Source organism: Sinohyriopsis cumingii, chromosome 6 (assembly GCF_028554795.1).
Source record: "Sinohyriopsis cumingii isolate HCF-2022 chromosome 6, ASM2855479v2, whole genome shotgun sequence".
NCBI lineage: Eukaryota > Metazoa > Mollusca > Bivalvia > Unionida > Unionidae > Sinohyriopsis > Sinohyriopsis cumingii.
The window spans coordinates 74,743,558-74,766,160 of record NC_142966.1 but is presented as its reverse complement, the minus strand read 5'-3'; the positions used below and the strand labels follow the sequence as shown (position 1 = coordinate 74,766,160).

General features: G+C 33.7%; 1 protein-coding gene across 4 annotated transcripts in view; it reads left to right on the top strand.

Annotated features, from left to right (window-relative positions):
- LOC149797222 (PR domain zinc finger protein 1-like) overlaps positions 1–21,058 on the top strand; it is a 168,990-nt gene extending 147,932 nt beyond the window's left edge. For all 4 annotated transcript variants that reach the window (XM_089961906.1, XM_089961905.1, XM_089961907.1 and 1 more), the window contains 3 exons: positions 6,146–6,268; positions 8,363–8,615; positions 14,608–21,058. In XM_089961906.1, coding sequence (XP_089818032.1) covers positions 6,146–6,268; positions 8,363–8,615; positions 14,608–16,454 — 2,223 coding nt within the window. In that variant the 3' untranslated portion in view covers positions 16,455–21,058. The remainder of the gene's footprint in view (positions 1–6,145; positions 6,269–8,362; positions 8,616–14,607) is intronic.
- Positions 21,059–22,603: the final 1,545 nt, after the last annotated feature.

The window sequence follows — 22,603 nt, the reverse complement described above, 5'->3', positions numbered from 1 at the left end:
GTGTAGCTTTCACTTTTTGAGGAAGAGTGATTTTATAGCCTACTTTACAAACATATAATTTTATTTCACTTTGGTTGATTCACTGCAAATCTCATGTTCCCATGGTTAATGGTGTGCGACTACAGTATGATAGTATATAAGGACAATTATCAGAGGACAATTGGTGTTTCAGTAAAATTATAGGGAATGGACTCTCCCTTAATTTGAAAATTCTTTTTGATGTGCCAGGAGTGACATTCAAGTACAAGAACTTTTTTAAAGATCTAATTTGAAAGTAAAATATCTGAACATTTGATGTAGAAGGACAAGCATGGGGGAGAGTGTTTTTATGTTTCTGGCAGCTTTTTATATATAGAATAAGCAGTTTAATATATTATATATTTGTACATTATTCTATCTTTACCACAATTACAGAATGAATAGATTAAAATGGGGGAGGGGTAGATCCAGGTTATTGTCTAAATGGGTTCAGCTTTAAGAATGGTTCCTTTTGCTTTAAAAAAATGGCCAACTTGACTTTTCATTTTTAAATGTACTATTTTAATGGTGAAAGGGAGGGAAAACCCCTCCATGAGCACTAACTTGTATCCTATTGGAAAAAGGCAGTAAAGGGGAGGTTCCTAAATTTCACAGTCACACTAATTGTCACCTGTTGACTTCTGTATGTAAATGAATGTTAGAAATGTGGGATTCCTCCTTCACCCTATGGTGCCATATATAATTACATGAGCATAATAAAAAGAAATTTAGAAAATAAACAGAAATTAAGAGTCAACAGTTATACATTTTCCTTATATTCTATTCTGTTTTAGATGTAGTTATGATATGAAAAGTGCAATCATTGTCTTCAGATTTCCTCTTGCTGTGAAATTCATGGTGGGAGCAAAATCTATCTATGAAGAAACTTGTCCAGGTATATCTAAATCCCCACATTTGTGATTAGGCATCTTAGTGAAACTATGTGTCAATCAGTCAAAATAGTTTCACTGAGAGGGAATACAAAGTTTATAAGTTATGTTGACAGATATGATCAAGGGTAGGGAAAAGGGAGGGTGTTATCTGATAAAAAACCCATGTACCCAGCTAAAAATGGTCAGCAGATATAATCCATATTAAATTATTGCATAGAAACAATGGAATATGAAGAAGGAAGATTAGGCAAATGCCTCTCAAATTTCTCTTATGTCAAGCCTTTCACTCTCAGTACCTTTGAAAATCTTGTGTTACAATGAAGTAAACACACATGGTTTAACATACCAGATTACCACAGTCAACTATTTGATGGTGCTGTGATTTTAACATACCAGATTACCACAGTCAACTGTTTGATGGTGCTGTGATTTAACATACCAGATTACCATAGTCAACTATTTGATGGTGCTGTGATTTAACATACCAGATTACCATAGACAACTATTTGATGGTGCTGCACATAAACTTTTCAGATCAACATCAGCAATTCTGTGTTATTATACCTTGATACATATTACTTAGTACAATGAATTTACAATTAATCACAACAGCAACGAATATGGGGTTTAAAGTCCCTTGCAGGCATTGGTCACACACTCGCTTTGCACTCTACAGTACTGAGTTTGATATCTGATCTGGCATCAGCAATTCTAAATGGTGGGATATCAAAGATCTGTGGTTTTTACTGATTCTCTTGTTTTCTATACTATGAAAGACCATGTTACACAAACATCTGAGCCATTGTGTGCATATTTATATAAGCTATAAGAACTTGATGTGCAACTGATGTGAAAAAATAAGTAAATGAAGTTTGATGTCCCAAGATGTTCAGTAAACAACAAGAAGTATGACTGTATACCATTTTATAACATGTACTCAGCTCTGACTAGTGTATACCTTTATCTGCAATTGCATAATGCACTGAGAGAGCAGTGTCTACACTGTTGCCATGAAATGAAAACGGAACAGCATGTGCCCTAATATGCCACTGTATAATGCTCTGAGATCAGTTTCAACAACATTGCCTTTAAATAAACAAGAAGAAGGGGGGACAGCATCTGATCAGCTGGAACATGATGTTCATAGGTCGAGACATATCATTATGTAAGTAAAAATGGTATACCAGGAGAATTTTCTTTTAATTTTGAATTTATGGTAATTAGGTCTGGACCCGTTTTAGAAGATGCAATCTTGACTGCATATGGTATAAATTTTTGAGTATCCAAATCAGACATTATTCATTAACATTGATAGTGTACGTTATAAATACAGTATACTTTACAAGTCATTTCTTCATGGTTGAGATTTTAAAAGGATTATGGATTCAACAAATATTTATTTCTAATTAAATTTGTATTGAAGATTAATCATGTAGATGTGCAGCAAAATGAATAAACCTAAATTATAAAATGTTTGAGTCAATTCAGTTTATTTGTTGTTGTTAAATTTTGATCTGTAATTAACTTTTTGTCTTCTATGTCCTCCATATAAATCAGTTATTGCTACTGTTGTTGGTTTTTAATAGTAATTTTAACAATTTATTGCCACTGGGATCACAAATAGAAAAATTTGTTTGTAATACATGGTAAATGCTGTCTCTCAATTAAAATTCTACACTCAAATTGAGTCAATTACAAATAATGACCTATTATATATGTAGTTAGCATGGTAATTTGGACAAAAAAGTTTTATTAACAAGCTTGACTTCTGACACTCACTGAATTATCATGTACCCAATTAAAATTATGCAGTTCAATGTTGTCTGAAATATTGATAATACTTTTTCTCAAAATTACTTACCATAATTTTAAATAAAATTGGTAAGCAACCCAGCCTTCACTTTTTGCACCTATCATGCCATTATTTCACATATTTGCATGAAGAAGTTTGTAATATGACATTGAACATAACACTTTTCCTTGTAAACTGTGACCAGCTTGAAACATCCATAATAGCAGAAAATTGGCATAGATTTTGATCTTTCTGTGGACAATTTCTGTGTTCAATAGCGGGGCCAAGGAGAGTTTCCAGATCACTCTAACTTCCTATTATGGACTTTTCAGTCCTTTTGAAATAGAAAAATACCACCTTTCTTCTCCTTGTAATACTAGACAGATTATGGAACATGAAATTCAGATAGGTGAACAATAACAACAGTCAACTTTATAATCAGCCCTCCATTACTTTCACCAGCAAGGTCTTCCTATCTAGGGAGAAAATAGTCAGCAATTAATGATGATTTCAGTGACAATTACCACGTGGGCCAGTGTGAAGGTGAATCTTTGATATATAAAAAAATCCAAGTGATCTTCATTATTAATTTTATAAAATTATGTAAAATACTTGCTTTTTTTGTTGAAATATATCAATGCATCTGAGAAATAATGATGTTAAATCATGCACAGGTGTGTTTGAACAAAATTGCATACCTTTGATAATGAAGAAAGAACATTAAATGATTTGAAAAAATTTGAATAGCCTTGATCATGAAGAAAGAACGTTAAATGATTTTTACCCCATTCAGAGACTCCAGTGCTTTTTGCATACATTTATACATTCTCTTTTTACTAAAGTTATAAAAATAATCAGCTCCATGTTGACTTGATGAGAAGTAATGAAATACCAAAGGGAAAGAATGATGTAATGTATATACTCGCTAGTATATACTAGTGGGTTCAATGATAAACAACATAGACCCTGATTGATGTCACATAATGTGCCAGTTTATCAGGGTCTGTGTTGTTTGTGCTACCGATTATTTCTTTTTTGCAAACTGTTTAGACCCACATCTGCAGGTACATTATCTAATGGCAGATCTAGGTCTGTGCATTTTGCAGGTAGATCTTATTTGTATGCAAGTGTGTATTGGATCTTATTGGTCAACATGTATTTATGACTTTTATCATGATATTCATATTGTTATATGTTGCACTTCAGTAACAAATGTTTTGGCAAAATATTGAGAAATTTGTGCAAGAGGCTGAAAAAAATATACATACACTGACAATGAAACCTGTTGAAGTGGACACTTTCAGAATGAATTCACCTTTTAATTGAAGCTCACTTAATGTTCTATTGCTATATGAGGGGTACCTGTCCATGAAGATAAAAATTTGGTCGTCCCTTAAATGCACTTTATAGACAGGTTTTGTAAACTATTTATCAAATTCAATATTTTTTCTGGAGATTTTTAAAAAATGAAAGAAAAAATTAAACAAGAAAAAAGAATGGACTTAAAACTGATATCATTACAAATGTTAATGCTTCTTTTTTTCCACTTAAGTAAAAGCAACTTAAAAATTTGATATAAAATATAAATGGGCCACTTAGATCTTGTAATGAACAGTAGTGGGAGGCAGTGTCAATGTTAGCTTTTATTTACTTCATGGCTGAAATGCTCAGCAAAAGTCAAAATGAAAAGGAAGAAAATCTTAACACCTGCTTGTGAATAATTTTCAATAAATCCTGTAACCACATTTCACTTGCTAACCTACAGTATTGTACAAACACCATTATCCTCTCTCAGTTTATATTTTCCTATTGTAAACATTATTGTGTGAAGAAAATATAGGTATTAAAAGTAGAATCAGTTGTTTCCAGTCTTATCTATGTTATATGTCAATTATGGCATATCTATTGCCCATATCGCACCGTCAAGCCAAATTTACAAGCACACAAAAAAAGATTCCGTAACTTCTGATAAGTGTAGATTACATTTGGTACTTCTGATATATTTCATTTTTTCCTCTCATATCCGCTACAATTAATTATAGCTCTTTTTGATATTCAATGAAAACCTACTTGAGCTGAGGTCAAATCTTTTAGCCTTCTGAAAGACTTCAATCAATGAGCATGACCATTTGATGTTTCTGATTTTCATTCAGATAATATGATTTGATTTTATCAAAACCAGTGCTTATGTGGAGGATGTATGATCATGTCTTTAGTTAAGGCAACATTTCTCTTTTTCTCTATCTGATATAAGTCCATTTATTCCCCCTCTTCATCTCAGATGCTGAGTGTAATCAGAATACTTGGCCTACAAATTTCCTGTTTATCCTCAGTATCTTTCCGTTTCACTTTTGACACACATCTCAAAATATGATTAAGAATTTATCATGTAGTAAGTTATCAACCACCGTTCTGCAGCCAAATCTTGTGTTTCCTCTTTTTTGCTGTAGTCTCCCCCACCAATTTTATCTCTCCTATCAGTTGGATACTGTGTTTTGAACCCCTAGGGGTCATCTGGCATGGAGGGTTGGTAGATCTCCATCCAAAAAAATGGAAAGATCATTTTATCACAAATTGGTCCTCCTTATCTGGCTGTCAGATTTTATATAAAGTCAGATCTGCAGCTCAGGATTTCTCCTTCTGACATAGGGCAGAGAAATATAAAGGAACCAATTTCACTCAGACTGCATGAGCTCCTAGCCAGTGAGATTTACTATTAAATCAATGCCAGGAACATATCTCTGAGGTCATCTACGTAAGTCTTAGGTTAAAAAGTGCATAGTGAAAGTTGTCTCCTAATTCAAGGTCCTTACTGACTGTCAGGCCTCTCAGAAAACAAATAACAAAAAGTGTTTCTCTGTGGAGGAATGAATGAAAGAAAAGGTCAATTACTTTTCACTTCTATTTCTAAGTGTTTCTTCAGTGAAATGGAAACCAGCTTCTGAGAAGGAATAATACTTGCAATTGATGTGAAACTCAGTGGATTATAAAACAGTTTCATGTTAATTCATTTAATTGATGTAAAATTCAATGGATTGTAGATCAGTTTTATTTTAATTCATTTAATTAGGATCAAATTTTAAGCTGATTTCTATACAAGGGCCAGAAATCTTGACTACCTTTGGTTTCTTATGCTAAAAGTGACCTTAAAAGAATAAATACATCTGTATTGGGAGCACTGTACGTTTTATTAGCAAAATAATTGAAAATACAACTTTTTATTGAAATAGATAACCTTTACATTGCAATAGACTTGCATTTTTAATCTTTTATCTTTAATAGCTGAACCATATTAGTGTCAATATCAATCAACTTCGGTTTTGCTAACTACTTTTTAAAGAACTCCACTGTTTGAAGGTCATTGTCAAAATGTTGAAGAAACTTTGACTGTCACTTGCTCCTATTGCTAGAAAGAACTAATGTTTTTTCCCTTTCTTGACAGGGGCAGGGAGTTTGGAGTGTGGATTACATACCCCGAGGAACCAGATTTGGTCCACTAGTTGGAGAGGTATTTACCAAGGAACCTCTAAGAAGAAATGACACAGAAAGGATTGTTCTCTGGAAGGTCTTTATTATTTATTTATTTTATTTCTTTATATTTATTTTCAATCCTACTATATATGTAATTGGCAGTCACTTTTATTTTGGCAGTGGTAATGGTGGCAGCAGCAACAGTTTTTAAGGTTTTGGTTAAAGTTTTTCCTTTGCATGTATTTCCCAAACCAATTGATAGATTCTCAGTCTTTTCTAAGACACTTTCACTCACCCCTTTCTCCTTGGGTTCATGGTTACTTTTATAGAAAATTTGTTTTAAGATTCTGGTCAAAACATTTTCTGTGGCTAATAATTCCTGAACCCCATTATGGATTTTATTCATTAATCATTAATTATTAATAATTAATTGATATTATATTCATTAATCATTAATCATAATGTACCATTATGAAGCCAAGTCAGTGCGATTTATGACACAAATTTTGACCCTTTGTTCTTCATATCAAGGTGACAGCCATAAAAAATGTGATCAGGTTTAGGTAAAAGTCGATTTACTTGCTTGTGATCCCATGATGAACATTGCTTATGCATTGGATTAATCATTATGAAGTTTAGACAATTCATTCAATGACATGTTTGCTTAACCTTTTGACCATGGTGTCAAAGTCAGATGTTTTTGCACAATGTTTGATATCATCTTATCGTGGTCGACAAATCAGCCCCACACCTATGATGATAATAATTGGCAGTTTAGGAGCTGATATTGGATATTTATTAAAACCTGCACAAATCTGCAGAAACTTTTGTCTGCACACCAGTTTATATTTTATACACTTGCCATTATTTCTCATGGCTGTTGAGCTGAATGGTTCTTTTGGCAATATGTATATACCATTTCTCGATCAAATCCTATATTTGGCAACATGTAATTCCATGTGGAATAACACAACCCTCTGTCCTGTGGCCTTTTTAAATTTTGCGCTAGATATGGGTGTTAACAAAATATCAGTAAGTGTCTAAACTGTATGCAGGTGTGTTCAGGAAAGATTTGCATACAGCAAAATTTCACATTTTCATGAACAGGTGACATCAGACTCACATATTTTCCATCAGTATCAGCACAGATTGAGGGGTGGGGTGATTTATTGGAATTCAGTTTATTATACAAAACCTGGCCTTCTTTACAGAAAGAACCTTGTTTTTCTAAACTCTTTGTGACAGGAAAATCATTGGATAAGCCAGTTAGTATGAAATAGTTTGGGATGTATCAAATCTGTATGTATGTGTGTGTGTGTGTTTTAAAGTCAAAGAAAAGAAATGCTGAAATATATTAAATTAAACTTTTTTTTACCTTTTGTTTATGAAAGCCATATTTCTTTAGCTATTCTTTGTGACTTTACACATTTTGACCATTTAAGGGATACTTCCTAGTATGATAGTTTATATTTTTACTTTCATTGTCACAGTTTGTGTAAAGATATTAATAAAATGACGGATCTTGATATTGGTCTGTACTGAAGAATGCTGTTGATCATTTCATATCAGGTAGTAATTATAATTACAAGTATAATTTTCACAGAAATTATTGTTTATTAAGCTTTTAATGTGATTTATTTGTCTTGGAAAATTTAGAGAGTTCAGAATCTTGAAATTTGTCCTGGGCGTACAGTCGTTCCTGATTTATCTTCGTCTTGGCTATTCTTGAAAATAGCCAATTCCATTTACACAGAACGCTGCATTTATTGTAGAATGATTTATTCACACTAATAACAAACTGAAAATTGCACAAATTTCTCACTTTCTGTTATGGGAAACATGAGACCAATGCATGCTATAAATATTTATATATATCCAGTTTGTTGGGGAAAAACACATTTCTTATTTTTATGTCAGACATCGGCATTATCATCCCCATTCAGTTTCTGTGTTCTAATCAATGCCTGTATTTCTGCAGAAGAAGAACTGCCACTTATTGAAGTAGGTTACTTTGTAAACCATTGTCACCCTTCTATAGCTGTCATATTTATGTGATGTTGGGAAAAGAAGAGAATATGTAGACCCAGAACTGGTGTCATATTTATGTGATGTTGGGGAAAGAAGCATACACATTCATCAGCTGGCAAAGAATATGAAATTTTAATTTTGGTCTTTTGTTTCATTTCAGATCTTCAAAAATAATCATGTCTGTCAGTTTATAGACAACAGTGACACTGATCGCAGTAACTGGATGCACTATGTACATTTTGCCTACTCCTCCAGTCAGCAAAATGTGATTGCATGTCAAATTGACTTCAACATCTACTTCTACACAATCAAACCCATCCTTCCCAACACGGAGATACTCATCTGGTACTGTCGTGAATACGCAGAACGACTCAACTTCCCACACACAGGAGAGGAGATGCTGCAGTCATGGAGTAAGTTTTAATTCCTGCCCCTCAGTTATTATACTCCAGATGTATTTTATTTATTTAATATCTATCCATCCTGTCACACCTTGTTCATCTGTCATAAATTTCATTTTTGCTATTAAAATATAGGCTTTTAAGGGGCTGTATTGATTGAAATCAAATTTTGTATGATGTTTTACAAGGAGAAAACATGGGTGAAGTTTTCAAGATTTTCTGACAAGTTTAATTGATTTATGGCCATAATTGACTGAGAACTTTTCCCCTGCATTTACAGTAGAACCTGTCTTGAAAGACCACCCCTTCTGCCAAACGATAATGGTCTCTCAGGACAGGTCGTCTCTCATAACAAGTCACAACACTATATAATCAATAAATCCTGATCTCTCAAAACAGATGGTTTCTCATAGCAATGGTCTCTCAAGACAGGGTTTACCAGTGAACCAAGTATCTTTTAAATGAACCATAGTGGCAGAGACACTGATGTCTCTTTTAACACAGTTCATGTTTGGATGATATTCATGTTTTCACAGTTCCTTTATATCCCTAATCAGAGATATAATTTAGCAAACATGCATGATTTGCTAAATAAAACGTTTGCAAGGCCATGAGATTTTATTTGTTTTGTGTCATAGCATTGAATCAGTTTCAGTGAGGAGTATATAATCACAGTCTGGTCTCATTTATGTCACCTCCAATTGTGACCCCTTGTCGGCTGAGGGATGTGGAATATATCCAATGTGCTCTTCTGCACGTCATGTTGGGTCTGGTTAACCTAATGGACCAAAATAGTATGGGTTTAAATCATAACTACACATCAGTCTGATGGACCAAAAGGGTGTGGGTTTAAATCATAACTACACATCAGTCTGATGGACCAAAAGGGTGTGGGTTTAAATCATAACTACACATCAGTCTGATGGACCAAAAGGATGTGGGTTTTAATTGCAACTTCACATCAGTCTGATGGACCAAAAGGGTGTGGGTTTAAATCATAACTACACATCAGTCTGATGGACCAAAAGGGTGTGGGTTTTAATTGCAACTTCACATCAGTCTGATGGACCAAAAGGGTGTGGGTTTAAATAGTAACTTTGAATCATCCTGATGGACCAAACGAGTGTGGGTTTAAATCATAACTACACATCAGTCTGATGGACCAAAAAGGTGTGGGTTTAAATCATAACTACACATCAGTCTGATGGACCAAAAAGGTGTGGGTTTAAATCATAACTACACATCAGTCTGATGGACCAAAAGGGTGTGGGTTTTAATTGCAACTTCACATCAGTCTGATGGACCAAAAGGGTGTGGGTTTAAATAGTAACTTTGAATCATCCTGATGGACCAAACGAGTGTGGGTTTAAATCATAACTACACATCAGTCTGATGGACCAAAAGGGTGTGGGTTTGAATCATAACTACACATCAGTCTGATGGACCCAAAGGGTGTGGGTTTAAATCATAACTACACATCAGTCTGATGGACCAAAAGGGTGTGGGTTTAAATCATAACTACACATCAGTCTGATGGACCAAAAGGATGTGGGTTTAAATTGTAACTTTGAATCAGCCTGATGGACCACAAGGATGTGGTAATAATTGGACAAGCCTACATTGCTCCCGTTACTAAATAACCTACTTTGTGTTACTGTGCCATAAAACTGATTTAGTGAGAAATAATGCACTTTATATTGAGAACTGATTTAGTGAGAAATAATGCACTTTATAGTGAGAACTGATTTAGTGAGAAATAATGCACTCTATAGTGAGAACTGATTTAGTGAGAAATAATGCACTTATAGTGAGAACTGATTTAGTGAGAAATAATGCACTCTATAGTGAGAACTGATTTAGTGAGAAATAATGCACTTTATAGTGAGAACTGAGATGTTTTGTTGTATGAAATGATGTACTTTATGGTGAGAACTCAGATGTTTTATAATGAGAAATGATACAATTTATAGTAAGATCTGAGATGTTTTATAGTGAGAAATGATGCAATTTATAGTAAGATCTGAGATGTTTTATAGTAAGAGTATGAGACCCATATATGATCAGTGTAGACTTGCATCTATGAGTACATTATGAGATAGAAGATCTGGTTGTATGCTGTTTTAAACCTGTGAATGTTTTTGTCAGATTTGTGGCATCATGATGAAAGTATTTAAACTTGAGAAAAAAAACAGTAAAGTTTTTTTAGTTTTTTAATTCTATAAAAATATAAAATTACCCTTATTTTTATGGTCACACCTGTAATTTTGTACAGCTCACTTATTACACATGCCAAACTGACACTTTCAGTTACTAAAATGGATAAAAGATTAAAAGAATAAATTAGAGACAAAAATGTTAAAATAACAATTAAGTTTGGAATAAGAAAGCCGAATAGGAAACTTGGTAAGAAGAGGTGTAGTGAATGAAAATTGCATGGTATCATTTTTATGGGGAAAGTATTGTATCAGAGAAATATATCTAATTTCTTACTATAGAAGTGAAAACAGGCATCAGGTGTTTTAATTTAGCATGCATTTTTCACACTTAGACTGGTTGACAAGATTTAATAGAAAAATGCCACCTTATCCTCTCCCAAAAGCAATTTTCCACCATCCTTTGCATAAATTAAGTGAAAACACACATTGTGAAATGTTTTTTTTCCATCTCAACTTTCCTGTAAAGATGGGTAGACGACACTAGTTTTCACTTTATATTAAGAGAGATTTTCTTACAACAGTTTTAATTACAGAAGGAATATCCAATCTCAACAATAAATGACATGATGTGCAGTTTAAGGCCTAGGTGTAAGGAATTTTCATTTTAACTGGGTACTAAGTGTGACTGTAGAAGACTTTAATATTGCTATATAATTTCATTCAGAGTGAAAAGTATTTAGCTGTTCTAATATGTATTCCTTCAAATTTCACACAACTCTGGAAAAACATGAATAATGACCTGTATGAGAAAGTTATGGAAAAGAAAACCAAGACAGTTATCATGAAAGAAATGTATTGACTTATAGATGTGCACTTTGAGGCTAAACTGGTAAATATGGCTTTACTTTTGTATAAATACAAATATTTTGAGTTTTCATTATTTTTTGATATTTCATTCAATATTAAGATATGACCATTTGTATGAGTCTATGGCATTCACCCAACTTTAATCAGTATAGAACCAGATCTGGTATCACATAGTACACTGTCATTTCAGTCTATTAGATTTACTTAAAACTGAAAGAAAGTAACATAGATTATGATCTTTTGGCATGTTATGCAACTGCAAATTAAAGTCAGTACTGTTCGTACTTGATGATAGGTTCTACAAAAGCAAATTCAGTCAATTTTTCCTGAACATGTGACCAAAAAAAAAGTCAAATTTAAATATGGATCTTGTTCATAGTTCTTGTTAGCACAGAGCTTATGAATATTAATAAGACTTCAATATGTTTCTGCTGAATAAGATGCATTCTTCTTTATTCAAATTCATTTCTTCTACCTTACCACAAGAAGTGACAATTCCAGTTTTCACAAACTGGCCTTTGTGTGGCAGAGATGCAGGAAAATGGGCTCAAAATTTGAACTATTGGTCTTTACTCTCAGTGAAACATTGGGTTACTTGCATGAAATTTGGTTGTCCAGTGGGCTAAGGAAATTGCCATCTCCATCTCTGTCATCATTTATCTATAATCAAATAGTCCCTTCTATCTAAAGTGTAGGCCTTGCCACCTTTACTGATCATTGCCATCTCACCTTTCTCTGCATGGGTTCGAGTCATGTGCTCGGCCAGTGTGGGTATGTGAGAAAGTTGCCAGTAGCTTCCCATCGATCAGTGGTTCTTACCAGGGTTTTCCCTGGTTCTTCTTCCACCAATTATACTGGCCACCATGTATAGCTTACCTTGTGCTGAAAAATGGCATTAAACTCCAAACAACCATTTGTCTGCTATCTTTCTATCTGTTTATAAAGTTCTGGCATATACTCCCCCATCTCAAATTTAAAATGTAAAATCTTCTCACTTTGGAAATGGGTTATAGTTGGAAACAGTTCATATGAAAATTCTGTAATGCCTATTGCTTAGATTTCTTACTTTTTCTTACACCCATGTGAAATTTTGTCTTAGGATGAAAGTCAAATAAAATTCTATAAAGCTTTGAATGATTCTGTTGTACAATTGTACTTAATAAAAAAATCTCCTTGATGAGATAGTTCAGTCCTTTGATTAGTCTCAGTAAGATTACAAGGGATCCTCCTTTTTAGTTGCCACTGACCTCCCATTTCTGTCCAGCATAGAAAGTGGAAACCCTTTGATATAAAGATTTAATTTGCCCTCTTAGTGCCCAATGCTAATACATTTTCCTCAAAGAGAGACTGAACTTATAGGTGTCATGCTTGAATCAATATGATAATTAGAGAATAATTGTGTACAAGGAAGATTTGTCTAAGATAAGATCCTAAATAAACATCACAGTGAATCAGCTGACCACACATTCAGATTGTTTTTAAAAAATGCAGTATTCTTTGTGGGTTCACAGTCAGTGTTGGGTTAATCTGTAGAGATTATACTTCTCTGTTCCTTTCAGTTCATTATCATTGTTCCTGCTGTTTGTATGTGTACAATTTCAGGGACATTTTACCAAGATTGTTGTTAAAGGTATTACAAAATCAACAGAAATGTCTTAAAAATGTATCTCAGACTTTTATTGTAGGACATTCACTTTCTGCTTCAATTTGGATTTTTTTATTTAAAAAAACCCTCGTCTTTTGTCACCCTGGTGAAAGCTCATGTATGGTTATGAAAATTTCCAGTTATACAATATACTGTGCAAAGAGGTACTTTAGAACTGAAAGGCCTAGGTACATTTGGTTCATTTCAACATAAGTGTGCCCCATAAGTATTGGAGGTGGTGACTTTCACTCTTGTGTATCAAAACTTCCTAGCTCATCCCTTCCACTCCAGTCAGGTAAACCACAGCTCTGCTTAAAAAGTAAACAAGATAAAAGGTATAAGGGAAAAAAGAGCCCATATTTTCAAATAATAACTGCATTTTGTAAAGCAAAGCTCATAGAATGATTTGTGTGATTAAGGGACCACTTGAAATTGGATAACTTTCGACTTCTATTTAAACCTGAAAATTCTCTTAAGGAATCACTCTTATTTAGTTAAGTAGCGAAACGAACAGGAACATTCACCAGAATGTTAAGTCTCAATCTAGTCTTTGAGTATCATCCGAATTTTGAGTAAAAGATAGAACCATAAACCACAATCAATTGAAGCAACTTTCTGGTTATGAAAGTGTTGTTGTGCGAGTCCAATTAACGGAAGTCTTGCAGGTGCAGAGACAAATTCAAGGAGAGCGTTACTTTGTATCAAAAGGAAAACTTGCGATAAGAGATTGAAGATGAAATTCTTATTGAAAAAAATAGAAAATTTGCAGGTGTAAGAAATAAAAACCTCCAAGCTTATAGTTCAGGTATATTAGTCTGAAGCAAGTGTTGGATTTTATCATTAATGTGAACGATTAGAAGGTGATAGCTTGATCTTATTTACCAGGGGAGATATATATTGTGTTACCTGCAAAAATCAGATCGATTCTTCTGTCATGGGTATTGCAAAAGGTAACTATACCTTGATAAATATGTGTGACGTGTTACTGTTACCTAAAACATCAACACTAATGTCGATCTTATTTATTTCTGACTAACCCCAAAATTTTTTCCCATATTACTAAATATATTGACAAAATGTCCATACTGAAATGTTTATGTCAGAGGCCTACATTGCCTCCAAGCATTAATATCATCCTTGTTTAGCTAACATGATGGGATTGCTTGGAACAATAAATGTTATGTCTGTGTTGCTGTTTCTTTCCTATTGAATAATGGTTCAGTCAGTAGTGGTTTATTGATCTGTGCAATAATGAAATTTTACACTTTCTTGAGACTCTTTCAGCTTGTGCAAAAGTTGCCAAAGTTTTAAAAAAATCTTATTTTTTGTTCTTCAGGAAATCAGATGATTGAAAGACAGATTCATCGCCCTATTCCACTCCATCCAGGAGAAATGATTCATAGTCAAGTGAAAAGTCCTGGGCCCAAACCCATAGAAAAGTCTACTCCAAAACCCAGTCCAAAAGATGAGGGTAGTGATGGGAATGATAGTGGGCATGAAGAGAGCTATGCCATTGATTACAGCCTTCACAAGAGAGAAGAAAGTCCAGCCAGAGAGAATATGGAACATAGTAGTCAGAACAAGCACCTGTCAACTAGCAGTGAAGGATTTTCTTCTCCTGAAAAGAGTCTAGTGAAAAGTTCACATCTGGAAAATGTACACTTTGTTCCTTCAAGAAGCCTTTCACCTATTCCACCAATAAGAAGCAGTGTTATGAGTATCATGAATCATTCACCGTCTAAGCATAGCACACCAAAGAGACCATCTGGAACTGGGATCATTGAAAATTTACTACTAAAGAAAATGCGTGAAAATGGGGATGATATCACTGGTCAGAGTTTGAAAGGATATGGTGTGAATGCCATGGACATTAAGCCTGAAATGAAAACTCCAACTTCACCAGAACATGAGAAGCCAAGGTTTGATAATTTCTCCAAAGAAAAATTTCAGCAAGAACCCATTCCTCCTTTCCCATTCAGATTTTTCCCTAATATACCAATGATGGACAAACCACTGATGCATCCATTCATGACTTCTCGACCAGATGAAGTTTATTCCAAGATGATTTCCAACACAATGGGCAAGTTTCCAACTTCAACTCCACTGTACTTTCCAACACCAACACTACCAGGCATGTACCCTATGAATCCTATGTACCCATTTAATCCATATCCTGGAATGGGTTGGCCCATGTACCCATCCCCATTCCCACCAATGAACTCACAGCCACCAATGCAGCCACCACCATTTCTACGGCCACCAGTTCAGCAATCACCAGTGGACCAAGTACTAAACCTCAGCAAACCAAAATTAGATTCATCAGTCCGAGGCCACCGCTCATTACCCTACCCACTGAGGAAGAGAGATGGAAAGATGCATTATGAATGCAATATCTGCTGCAAGTCATTTGGCCAGCTGTCCAATCTAAAGGTCCATCTGCGCACACACACTGGTGAACGGCCATTTGTCTGCCAAACTTGTGGTAAGGGTTTCACTCAGCTTGCCCATCTCCAGAAGCACAACCTTGTACATACTGGGGAGAAGCCACATGAGTGTGACACATGTGGAAAGCGGTTCAGCTCTACTAGTAACCTTAAAACTCATATGCGTCTGCACAGTGGGGAGAAACCTTTTCAGTGTAAACTCTGTCCTGCCAAATTCACTCAGTTTGTGCACCTCAAGCTACATAAAAGACTCCATACAAACGAAAGACCATATGAGTGTCCTCAGTGTAATAGAAAATACATCAGTGCCAGTGGTCTCAAGACTCACTGGAAAACAGGAAATTGTATTCCAGCAGGCTTTAATATAGACTATAGTACTTTAATAGAGAACACAATCCAGTCCCCAACCAAAGAACTCTCTGAGCCATCCCAAGATTATTCCAAAGAATTTCAAGACTTTAAACTCTCAGAAAATAGCATGGAATCTGAGAGCATGAGTTTCAAAGACTTTGAAAACTGTGAGGTTTCAGAACTATCCAGAAGCCTGCCACCCCCAAGTGACCACAACAGTATTCCCAGTGACGATGAAGAACTGAACCATGATTCCTCTTCATTAAAGCCTGAAGTTTCAAAAAGTAGCACCGACATGTTTTACAAACCAGCTGATTTTTCCATGCGGTCGCCAATGTCCAATTCTCCCCAAATGAGACCAGGCAGAGAGGCTATTGAAGTACAATGATAAACTTGCTGAAGATAAATTCATACTGATTCTGCAGGTGTTTTTTCCAACTAAATTACAACAAGCATGCTTTCAGAACACGTTTGAATCATGTATTATCTTGCTTTTATGTTAATGTTCAGTTTTGATGAAAATTCCTTGGGAGTGAAATCTAGGAGAAAAACTTGCTCATTTTATAGTGGAATACATAATCTGTGACTCAAAAGGAAATCTGTTTCAAAACTTTTCAACTACTGTGTATTGCAGAATCAAGAATTTCATTCCGTTTATGATCAACCTTAAATTATGACTTCAATTATCTTTTTAACTGGTAATACTGCCACTAATTAACATTGTATGTTAAGAAAGAATCTAGATGCTCTGTGGGTGTTTTTTTTAAATCTGGAGATATTTTTGTTTGATTATATCCGTGTATATTATATAACATTATTTATGAATGTCAGAATATAAATTTGGATTAAATTGTTTAGTTTTAGAATTCTAATGGAACAAATGTGCCTTTACACAATTTGTTTTGTATCATAATTTGTTATTTATAGTTTATGAATGCAACTGTTACTGGAATATAGAACAAAGCTGCTCAGTTGAATTGGGACCATGCAGTAATAGTACACTTTGACAGCAGTGCTGTGCAGTCATTGAACTGGTCAGTCAAACAGTTCCACACACTAATCATACAACTATCATTCAACTGGTTCCCTATTTACTGCTTGAGAAGTTTTTGTTGCTGAGAACCAGTCATATCCCACAATACATGTGTGACATCACTGAACAAGAGGCAAGTGGTGGTGAGTTTGATAGGTCTAACACCATCAAAAACAACTGTAGATATCTTCAGACTCTTTTCTTAAAAGGTATCATTTTAAAAAATATCATTCATTGCAAAAGTTATGACTCCAAAATTCATTCCAAACAAACCCTTACCCAAAAAAAAACAAATATTTTTTTAAGAGCATTGTTCTGTTGATGATTCTTTTATAATATTCTTCTGCTTACTTGGAATGTACATTTTAATAAAATATCACAAGATTTATCTTTATATTTAACCTTAAATTATCAACCAATAACAGAAAAATTGCACATCATGGGTTGGGGGATATAAAATAGGTCCAATTGACCCTCCCACATATAAAAAGAGGCAGCTAATTAATGGAAGCAAAATTTTTACCCTGGGTTATATCCCATGATGAAGTTTCAGTAGAGATGATTTTGAAATTGGATTTCGTATTTTAACGATTTTACACGTTTTTTTGTTCGTCTATTTTTGGTGATACATACATGTATAAAACACTGAATAACCAACACTGTTGTTAAGTCATAGACACATACATACTTTTGCAGCAAGCATTAAGAAAATCAACCATACTGAAAGAGTGGCAGCTAGTGCATTTAATTCCAGGTTTTTTTTTTCACTTCACTTGACTTAAAAAAAATTAGTAACCTTATTATATAAAAATGTATTCAATAATGGTTAGAAAAGGCAGAGAAAAAGCCAGTACTGAGATTATAACAAGGCATTTGGAAATAGTATAACATATGTCAGCTATAAGATAGACAAGTTTGGAAGTGGATATTAACAGCATAAGACTTTGAAAATGTCAGTAATGTGGTCACACATTATAATCCCTTTTAAGAGTACGAAGTTTTGTTGCCCATTTTGCATTTTTAAAGTGAAATGTTTGGCTCATCACTGCCAATTCTTCTCAAAAGCATTTTGTCTTGCCAAATCATTAAAATCTGCTTATTCACAAAAATGAAGTTGAAACATTTTATAAAAGAAAATCATGTTTTCATTTTGATGTGCCATCATGTTTGAATATTTCACACACTGTATTTTCATTTGCAATTTTATAATAAGCATAATATAAATAATTACATAGGTTGTGACACAACAAAGAAAATGTAACAAAAAAATCTTTGTCATGTATTCTTATATAAAAAATATGATATTTGTGCAATAATAATTAAACTATGGCAGAATCACATTTTATTTGCTCATCAGGTTATTTTTGTGATTTTTACTCTTAGCTTCAAAACTAGAAAAGTTACAATAGATGTCAACTTTTCTATATATTACAAACAAAATTAAAACAGCCCTAAATATTCTTTCTTAAGTTAAAGTCTGTCATAAAACAAACTTTTTTATGGAGCTCACCTTGGAGGAAGCTTGACATAGCGGTCATTCTGGCATTAACATATACATCATCTGTTCATCTGTCCATCTGTTTGTATGGAGCACATCGTGTTATAATGTGGTCTGTTCATATGACTGTCTCCGATTTCATTTCTGCTTACAAACTCTAGCTATTCACCATCAACAGTTACCAAACATTGTGGCTGGCTTTCACTTGAGTAAGGAAGAAATCTATCAATTTCAGGATTGATAAGCTCAAGGGTCAGGGTCACTGACGAAAGGAAGAAAAATAGTTTATCCATCTACAGCTACCAAACTTTATGGGTGACTTGCACTTGGGGTAAAGAAGACCAGTATTAATTCTGAGGTCAGAAGGTCAAAGGTCAACATTACTGACTCCACCATCTACAATTACTAAACTTTGCTCATCGGGTAAGGAAGAAACCTATTGCTTCTTAGTTGAAAGGTCAAGGTCACTGAATGGGGTTTAAGAACCTGATTTCTGCACAATGACAAAGTATTTCTGCATCATAGACATGGACCAAACCTTGTTTACAATTTGTACTTGGGGTAAAGAAGTATATTGATTTAGGGGTCAAAGGTCATGGTCACTGCATCTGAGATTTAAAAAATATAGTTTCTGGATACAAATTTCAATTATCTAAATAGAGTACTATTGAATACTTGGCAAGCAGCCATATGACTTGTTCATAGGCAGGTCCACTTTTATTTTATAAAAAATAGTAGTCATAATACGTATAGACAATCATTGATATAGCATATCTTTCATACATACTTCAAGTTTCCTTCTTATTTAATGATGATTGCTCCTGAAACAGCAAAAAATTTGACTTAAAATAAATGTATATTTTTAAATAGCTAAGGTTCCAAACCTTGTAAAATTACTTTCAAATGTATATTTTGTTGTACAGGTTGTGCTACTCATAGAAGGGTCATTTTTTACATGGATAAGTATGTATAAAACTTCCCTGTCCATAAAGTATCAGCTTCATTTTTGTCCAGGATATATACAACAAAGGTGTGAAACCTTACCTATCAGCATTTTAAAATATTGTAATCTTACTTTGTATTTTAATATCTGTTTACTTCCGTCCTTGAATTGACTAATATATAACATATATAATACTGTGTACTTAGAAAGTTCTTTAGTTTATAATATTCAGAGCTTCAAATCTTTTCTTCAGTCATGACTTGCAGCGCTTATTTTGTAAAAAAATATGACAGATTTAATGTCATATTGACCTCAGAAGAAAGAAGGCAGTATTAATTCATTCACATTCATTGGCTTAATACATCCTAATGAAAGTCAGGGATTTTCAATTAACATTATGAATCATTATCAATTGTTTTCTTGCTTCATTCATTAAATAATGGCATAACTTTGGCAAATTTAGAAATGGTACAGATGTCCTTAACAAACTTTTTACATTTAACTTCTGATTAGTCATGGACTTATCTATTATATTTGGATGCAAAGTTTCCAAATGCTTGTTTATTTATTTATTTATTTTATATTTATAGTGGTTGTAAAAATAGTTGTTTTGCAGTAAATGTTAACTAAGTCTTTTATTAACAAAGATGTGATTTTCCTATGACTTGAATTAACATTAAATTCTCTAACATATATATTATATGTATTTGTATTCTTTTCTTAGTGATGAATAAGTTTTCTGTAGACTCTGTACAGTTGTGAAAGTAATCAGTAAGTTTTTTTCTAAATATTTTAAACAGTATGAGACTTTTTTGTTCAGAAACTTTTATAGTAAAAAAGATGATAAGAGCTGACAACACATCAAAAAACATTATTGAAATCCAGGTACTATAACATTATAAGAATCTTTTTTTATTGTCCACTTTTATAAAGGATTCCATGACAACAGCACCATAATATTCAAATATGGTTGCTCTTGTATGTTTCACATTGTCATGGTTACAAGTAGGCTTTTCCATTTTAAATTAAATTTGCTATGGGTAAGTTAGTGGATCATATTACATTTTCTTAATTGTGCATGCAAATATTTAAGATAAAAAAAATATGTACAATACTTTGTAAACACAGCATGCCTTTATTCATGTAACATGGCACAGTGTACTTTATTTTCAAAGAGATATTTATGATGGTAGGATAATGTATATGCCATTGCTATTATATACCAATATATTGTATCTCAGTATTGCATAGTTATATTCAGATCTTCAAGATGATGTTAATTCACTGTGAGAGTCAAGAACCTTTAGCACAGATTGTTCTATGTATTTTGAAGAGTGGGGCCAATAAAGCATAGGCTATGTATATTTAACTGTTACAGTCGGTCATTTATCAAGTACCATATTCTATACGTTCAGGACAATCTTGTAACAGTCACAAAGGCTTTAAGTTTGTACAAATTGACAATTTGTTCTTGATTGTTGCATTTTTAAGTTTGTTTTAATAAAACTATAAAATGCATTTTTCTGACTTGTTTTTGTAATGATTATTGTGTGAACATATGAAAGAATACCTGCTTCAGGCTTAGAAATTCTCTCTGTCTGTCTGTCTGTCTGTCTGTCTGTCTGTCTCTCTCTCTCTTTCTCTCTCTCTCTCTCTCTCATTTACTACATGAGTTAAAAAAGATCATTTTTTTCCAGTATCTTTGTATGCAAAGGTCAATGCTTTAAAGGAAAATGCATGATAAGAAAATTCATAAATAAATAATGGTCTTGACGGTTGGGCTATAGCTGCGACTGTTGCTTTCTTTGTTTTTGGGAACAGTCTGTTAAAAGGATTTTTCTGATTGCCTGTCATGTATTGTAGTTATGCACATATGCACACACTGATAAACACTGTGCAAATATTCAGTTTCTCAAGTAGACTAATGAAATCCGTACAGAGCTCCTGGGGGATGTATGGTTGGTTACTTGAGTGGGGAAATAAAAGAAAACATTATTGATGTCAGACACATTGTTATTCGCATCATTATTGTCGAGCCCATATTAGTGGAAAAGTGAAGCGTACCAGTCATTTAACTAAAGTTGACGTTGGCATTGGGGTCAACAGTTCTTTCAATATTACGGTTGAAGTTTTAATTTGCCTGTATTTTCTTAATCATGTCATGGATTCTTTTCATGCTTGATATGTGTTACTATGAAGCAAAAGGAATACTTTCTCGAACACACTCGCTCACCTCTTTCACTTCTTGAACAAGGTCACAGATTAAACGCTGATTTTATTTTTATTATAGCTGCTTGCCAATATTTCTGTAACTCGTGTGTGTGTGTGTGTGTATGTATATATATATATATATATATATATATATATATATATATATATATATATATATATATATATATATATATATATATATGGAAACTTTGAACCATAGACTACATTCTGAAAGAAACATAGTCTGTTGACCTTAAGTTTCAAGGTCACCGTGTGAGACTTGCGTTAAGGTTTTTACTAAAGTTTCTGGTTAGACTGAGTTTGCTGCTTTGAAAATCAATTTGTATTACTTTGCTATTACTGTCCAGAATTGACGTACTGCCCATATTGCAACCTAAACTTAACACCTGCTGATATCTACGGACACCCGACCTAAAACTATCGCTGGCAAAGGTGCGAGGCATCTGGGGCTTTTACAGACGCACCAGAAGCTTGTCTGACGTTCAGGCCCTTAATGTCCATCACTTTGCTGACTGCCATTATACACCATATATCAATTCAAATTGTCATATCCGCACTTTTCAGACATTTTTCTTAAAATTTTCATTATACACTAGGAAGTTACAATCAGTTCAGACAGTGTAAGTGTCAACATAAACTATTATGATTTTTTTTATTAGATGCTATGCTAATACTCTGGCCTTGTTATCTGAGATCTGGCGATATGTCAATTACGGGATAGTAATAGCCAAATAAAATATTAGTATATCACATATAAGAGGAAACTAGGTCTAGTTTATCGTATGCTTTTATTTCTTTACCACTTGACAGATTATGTTCATGCTTTGGATA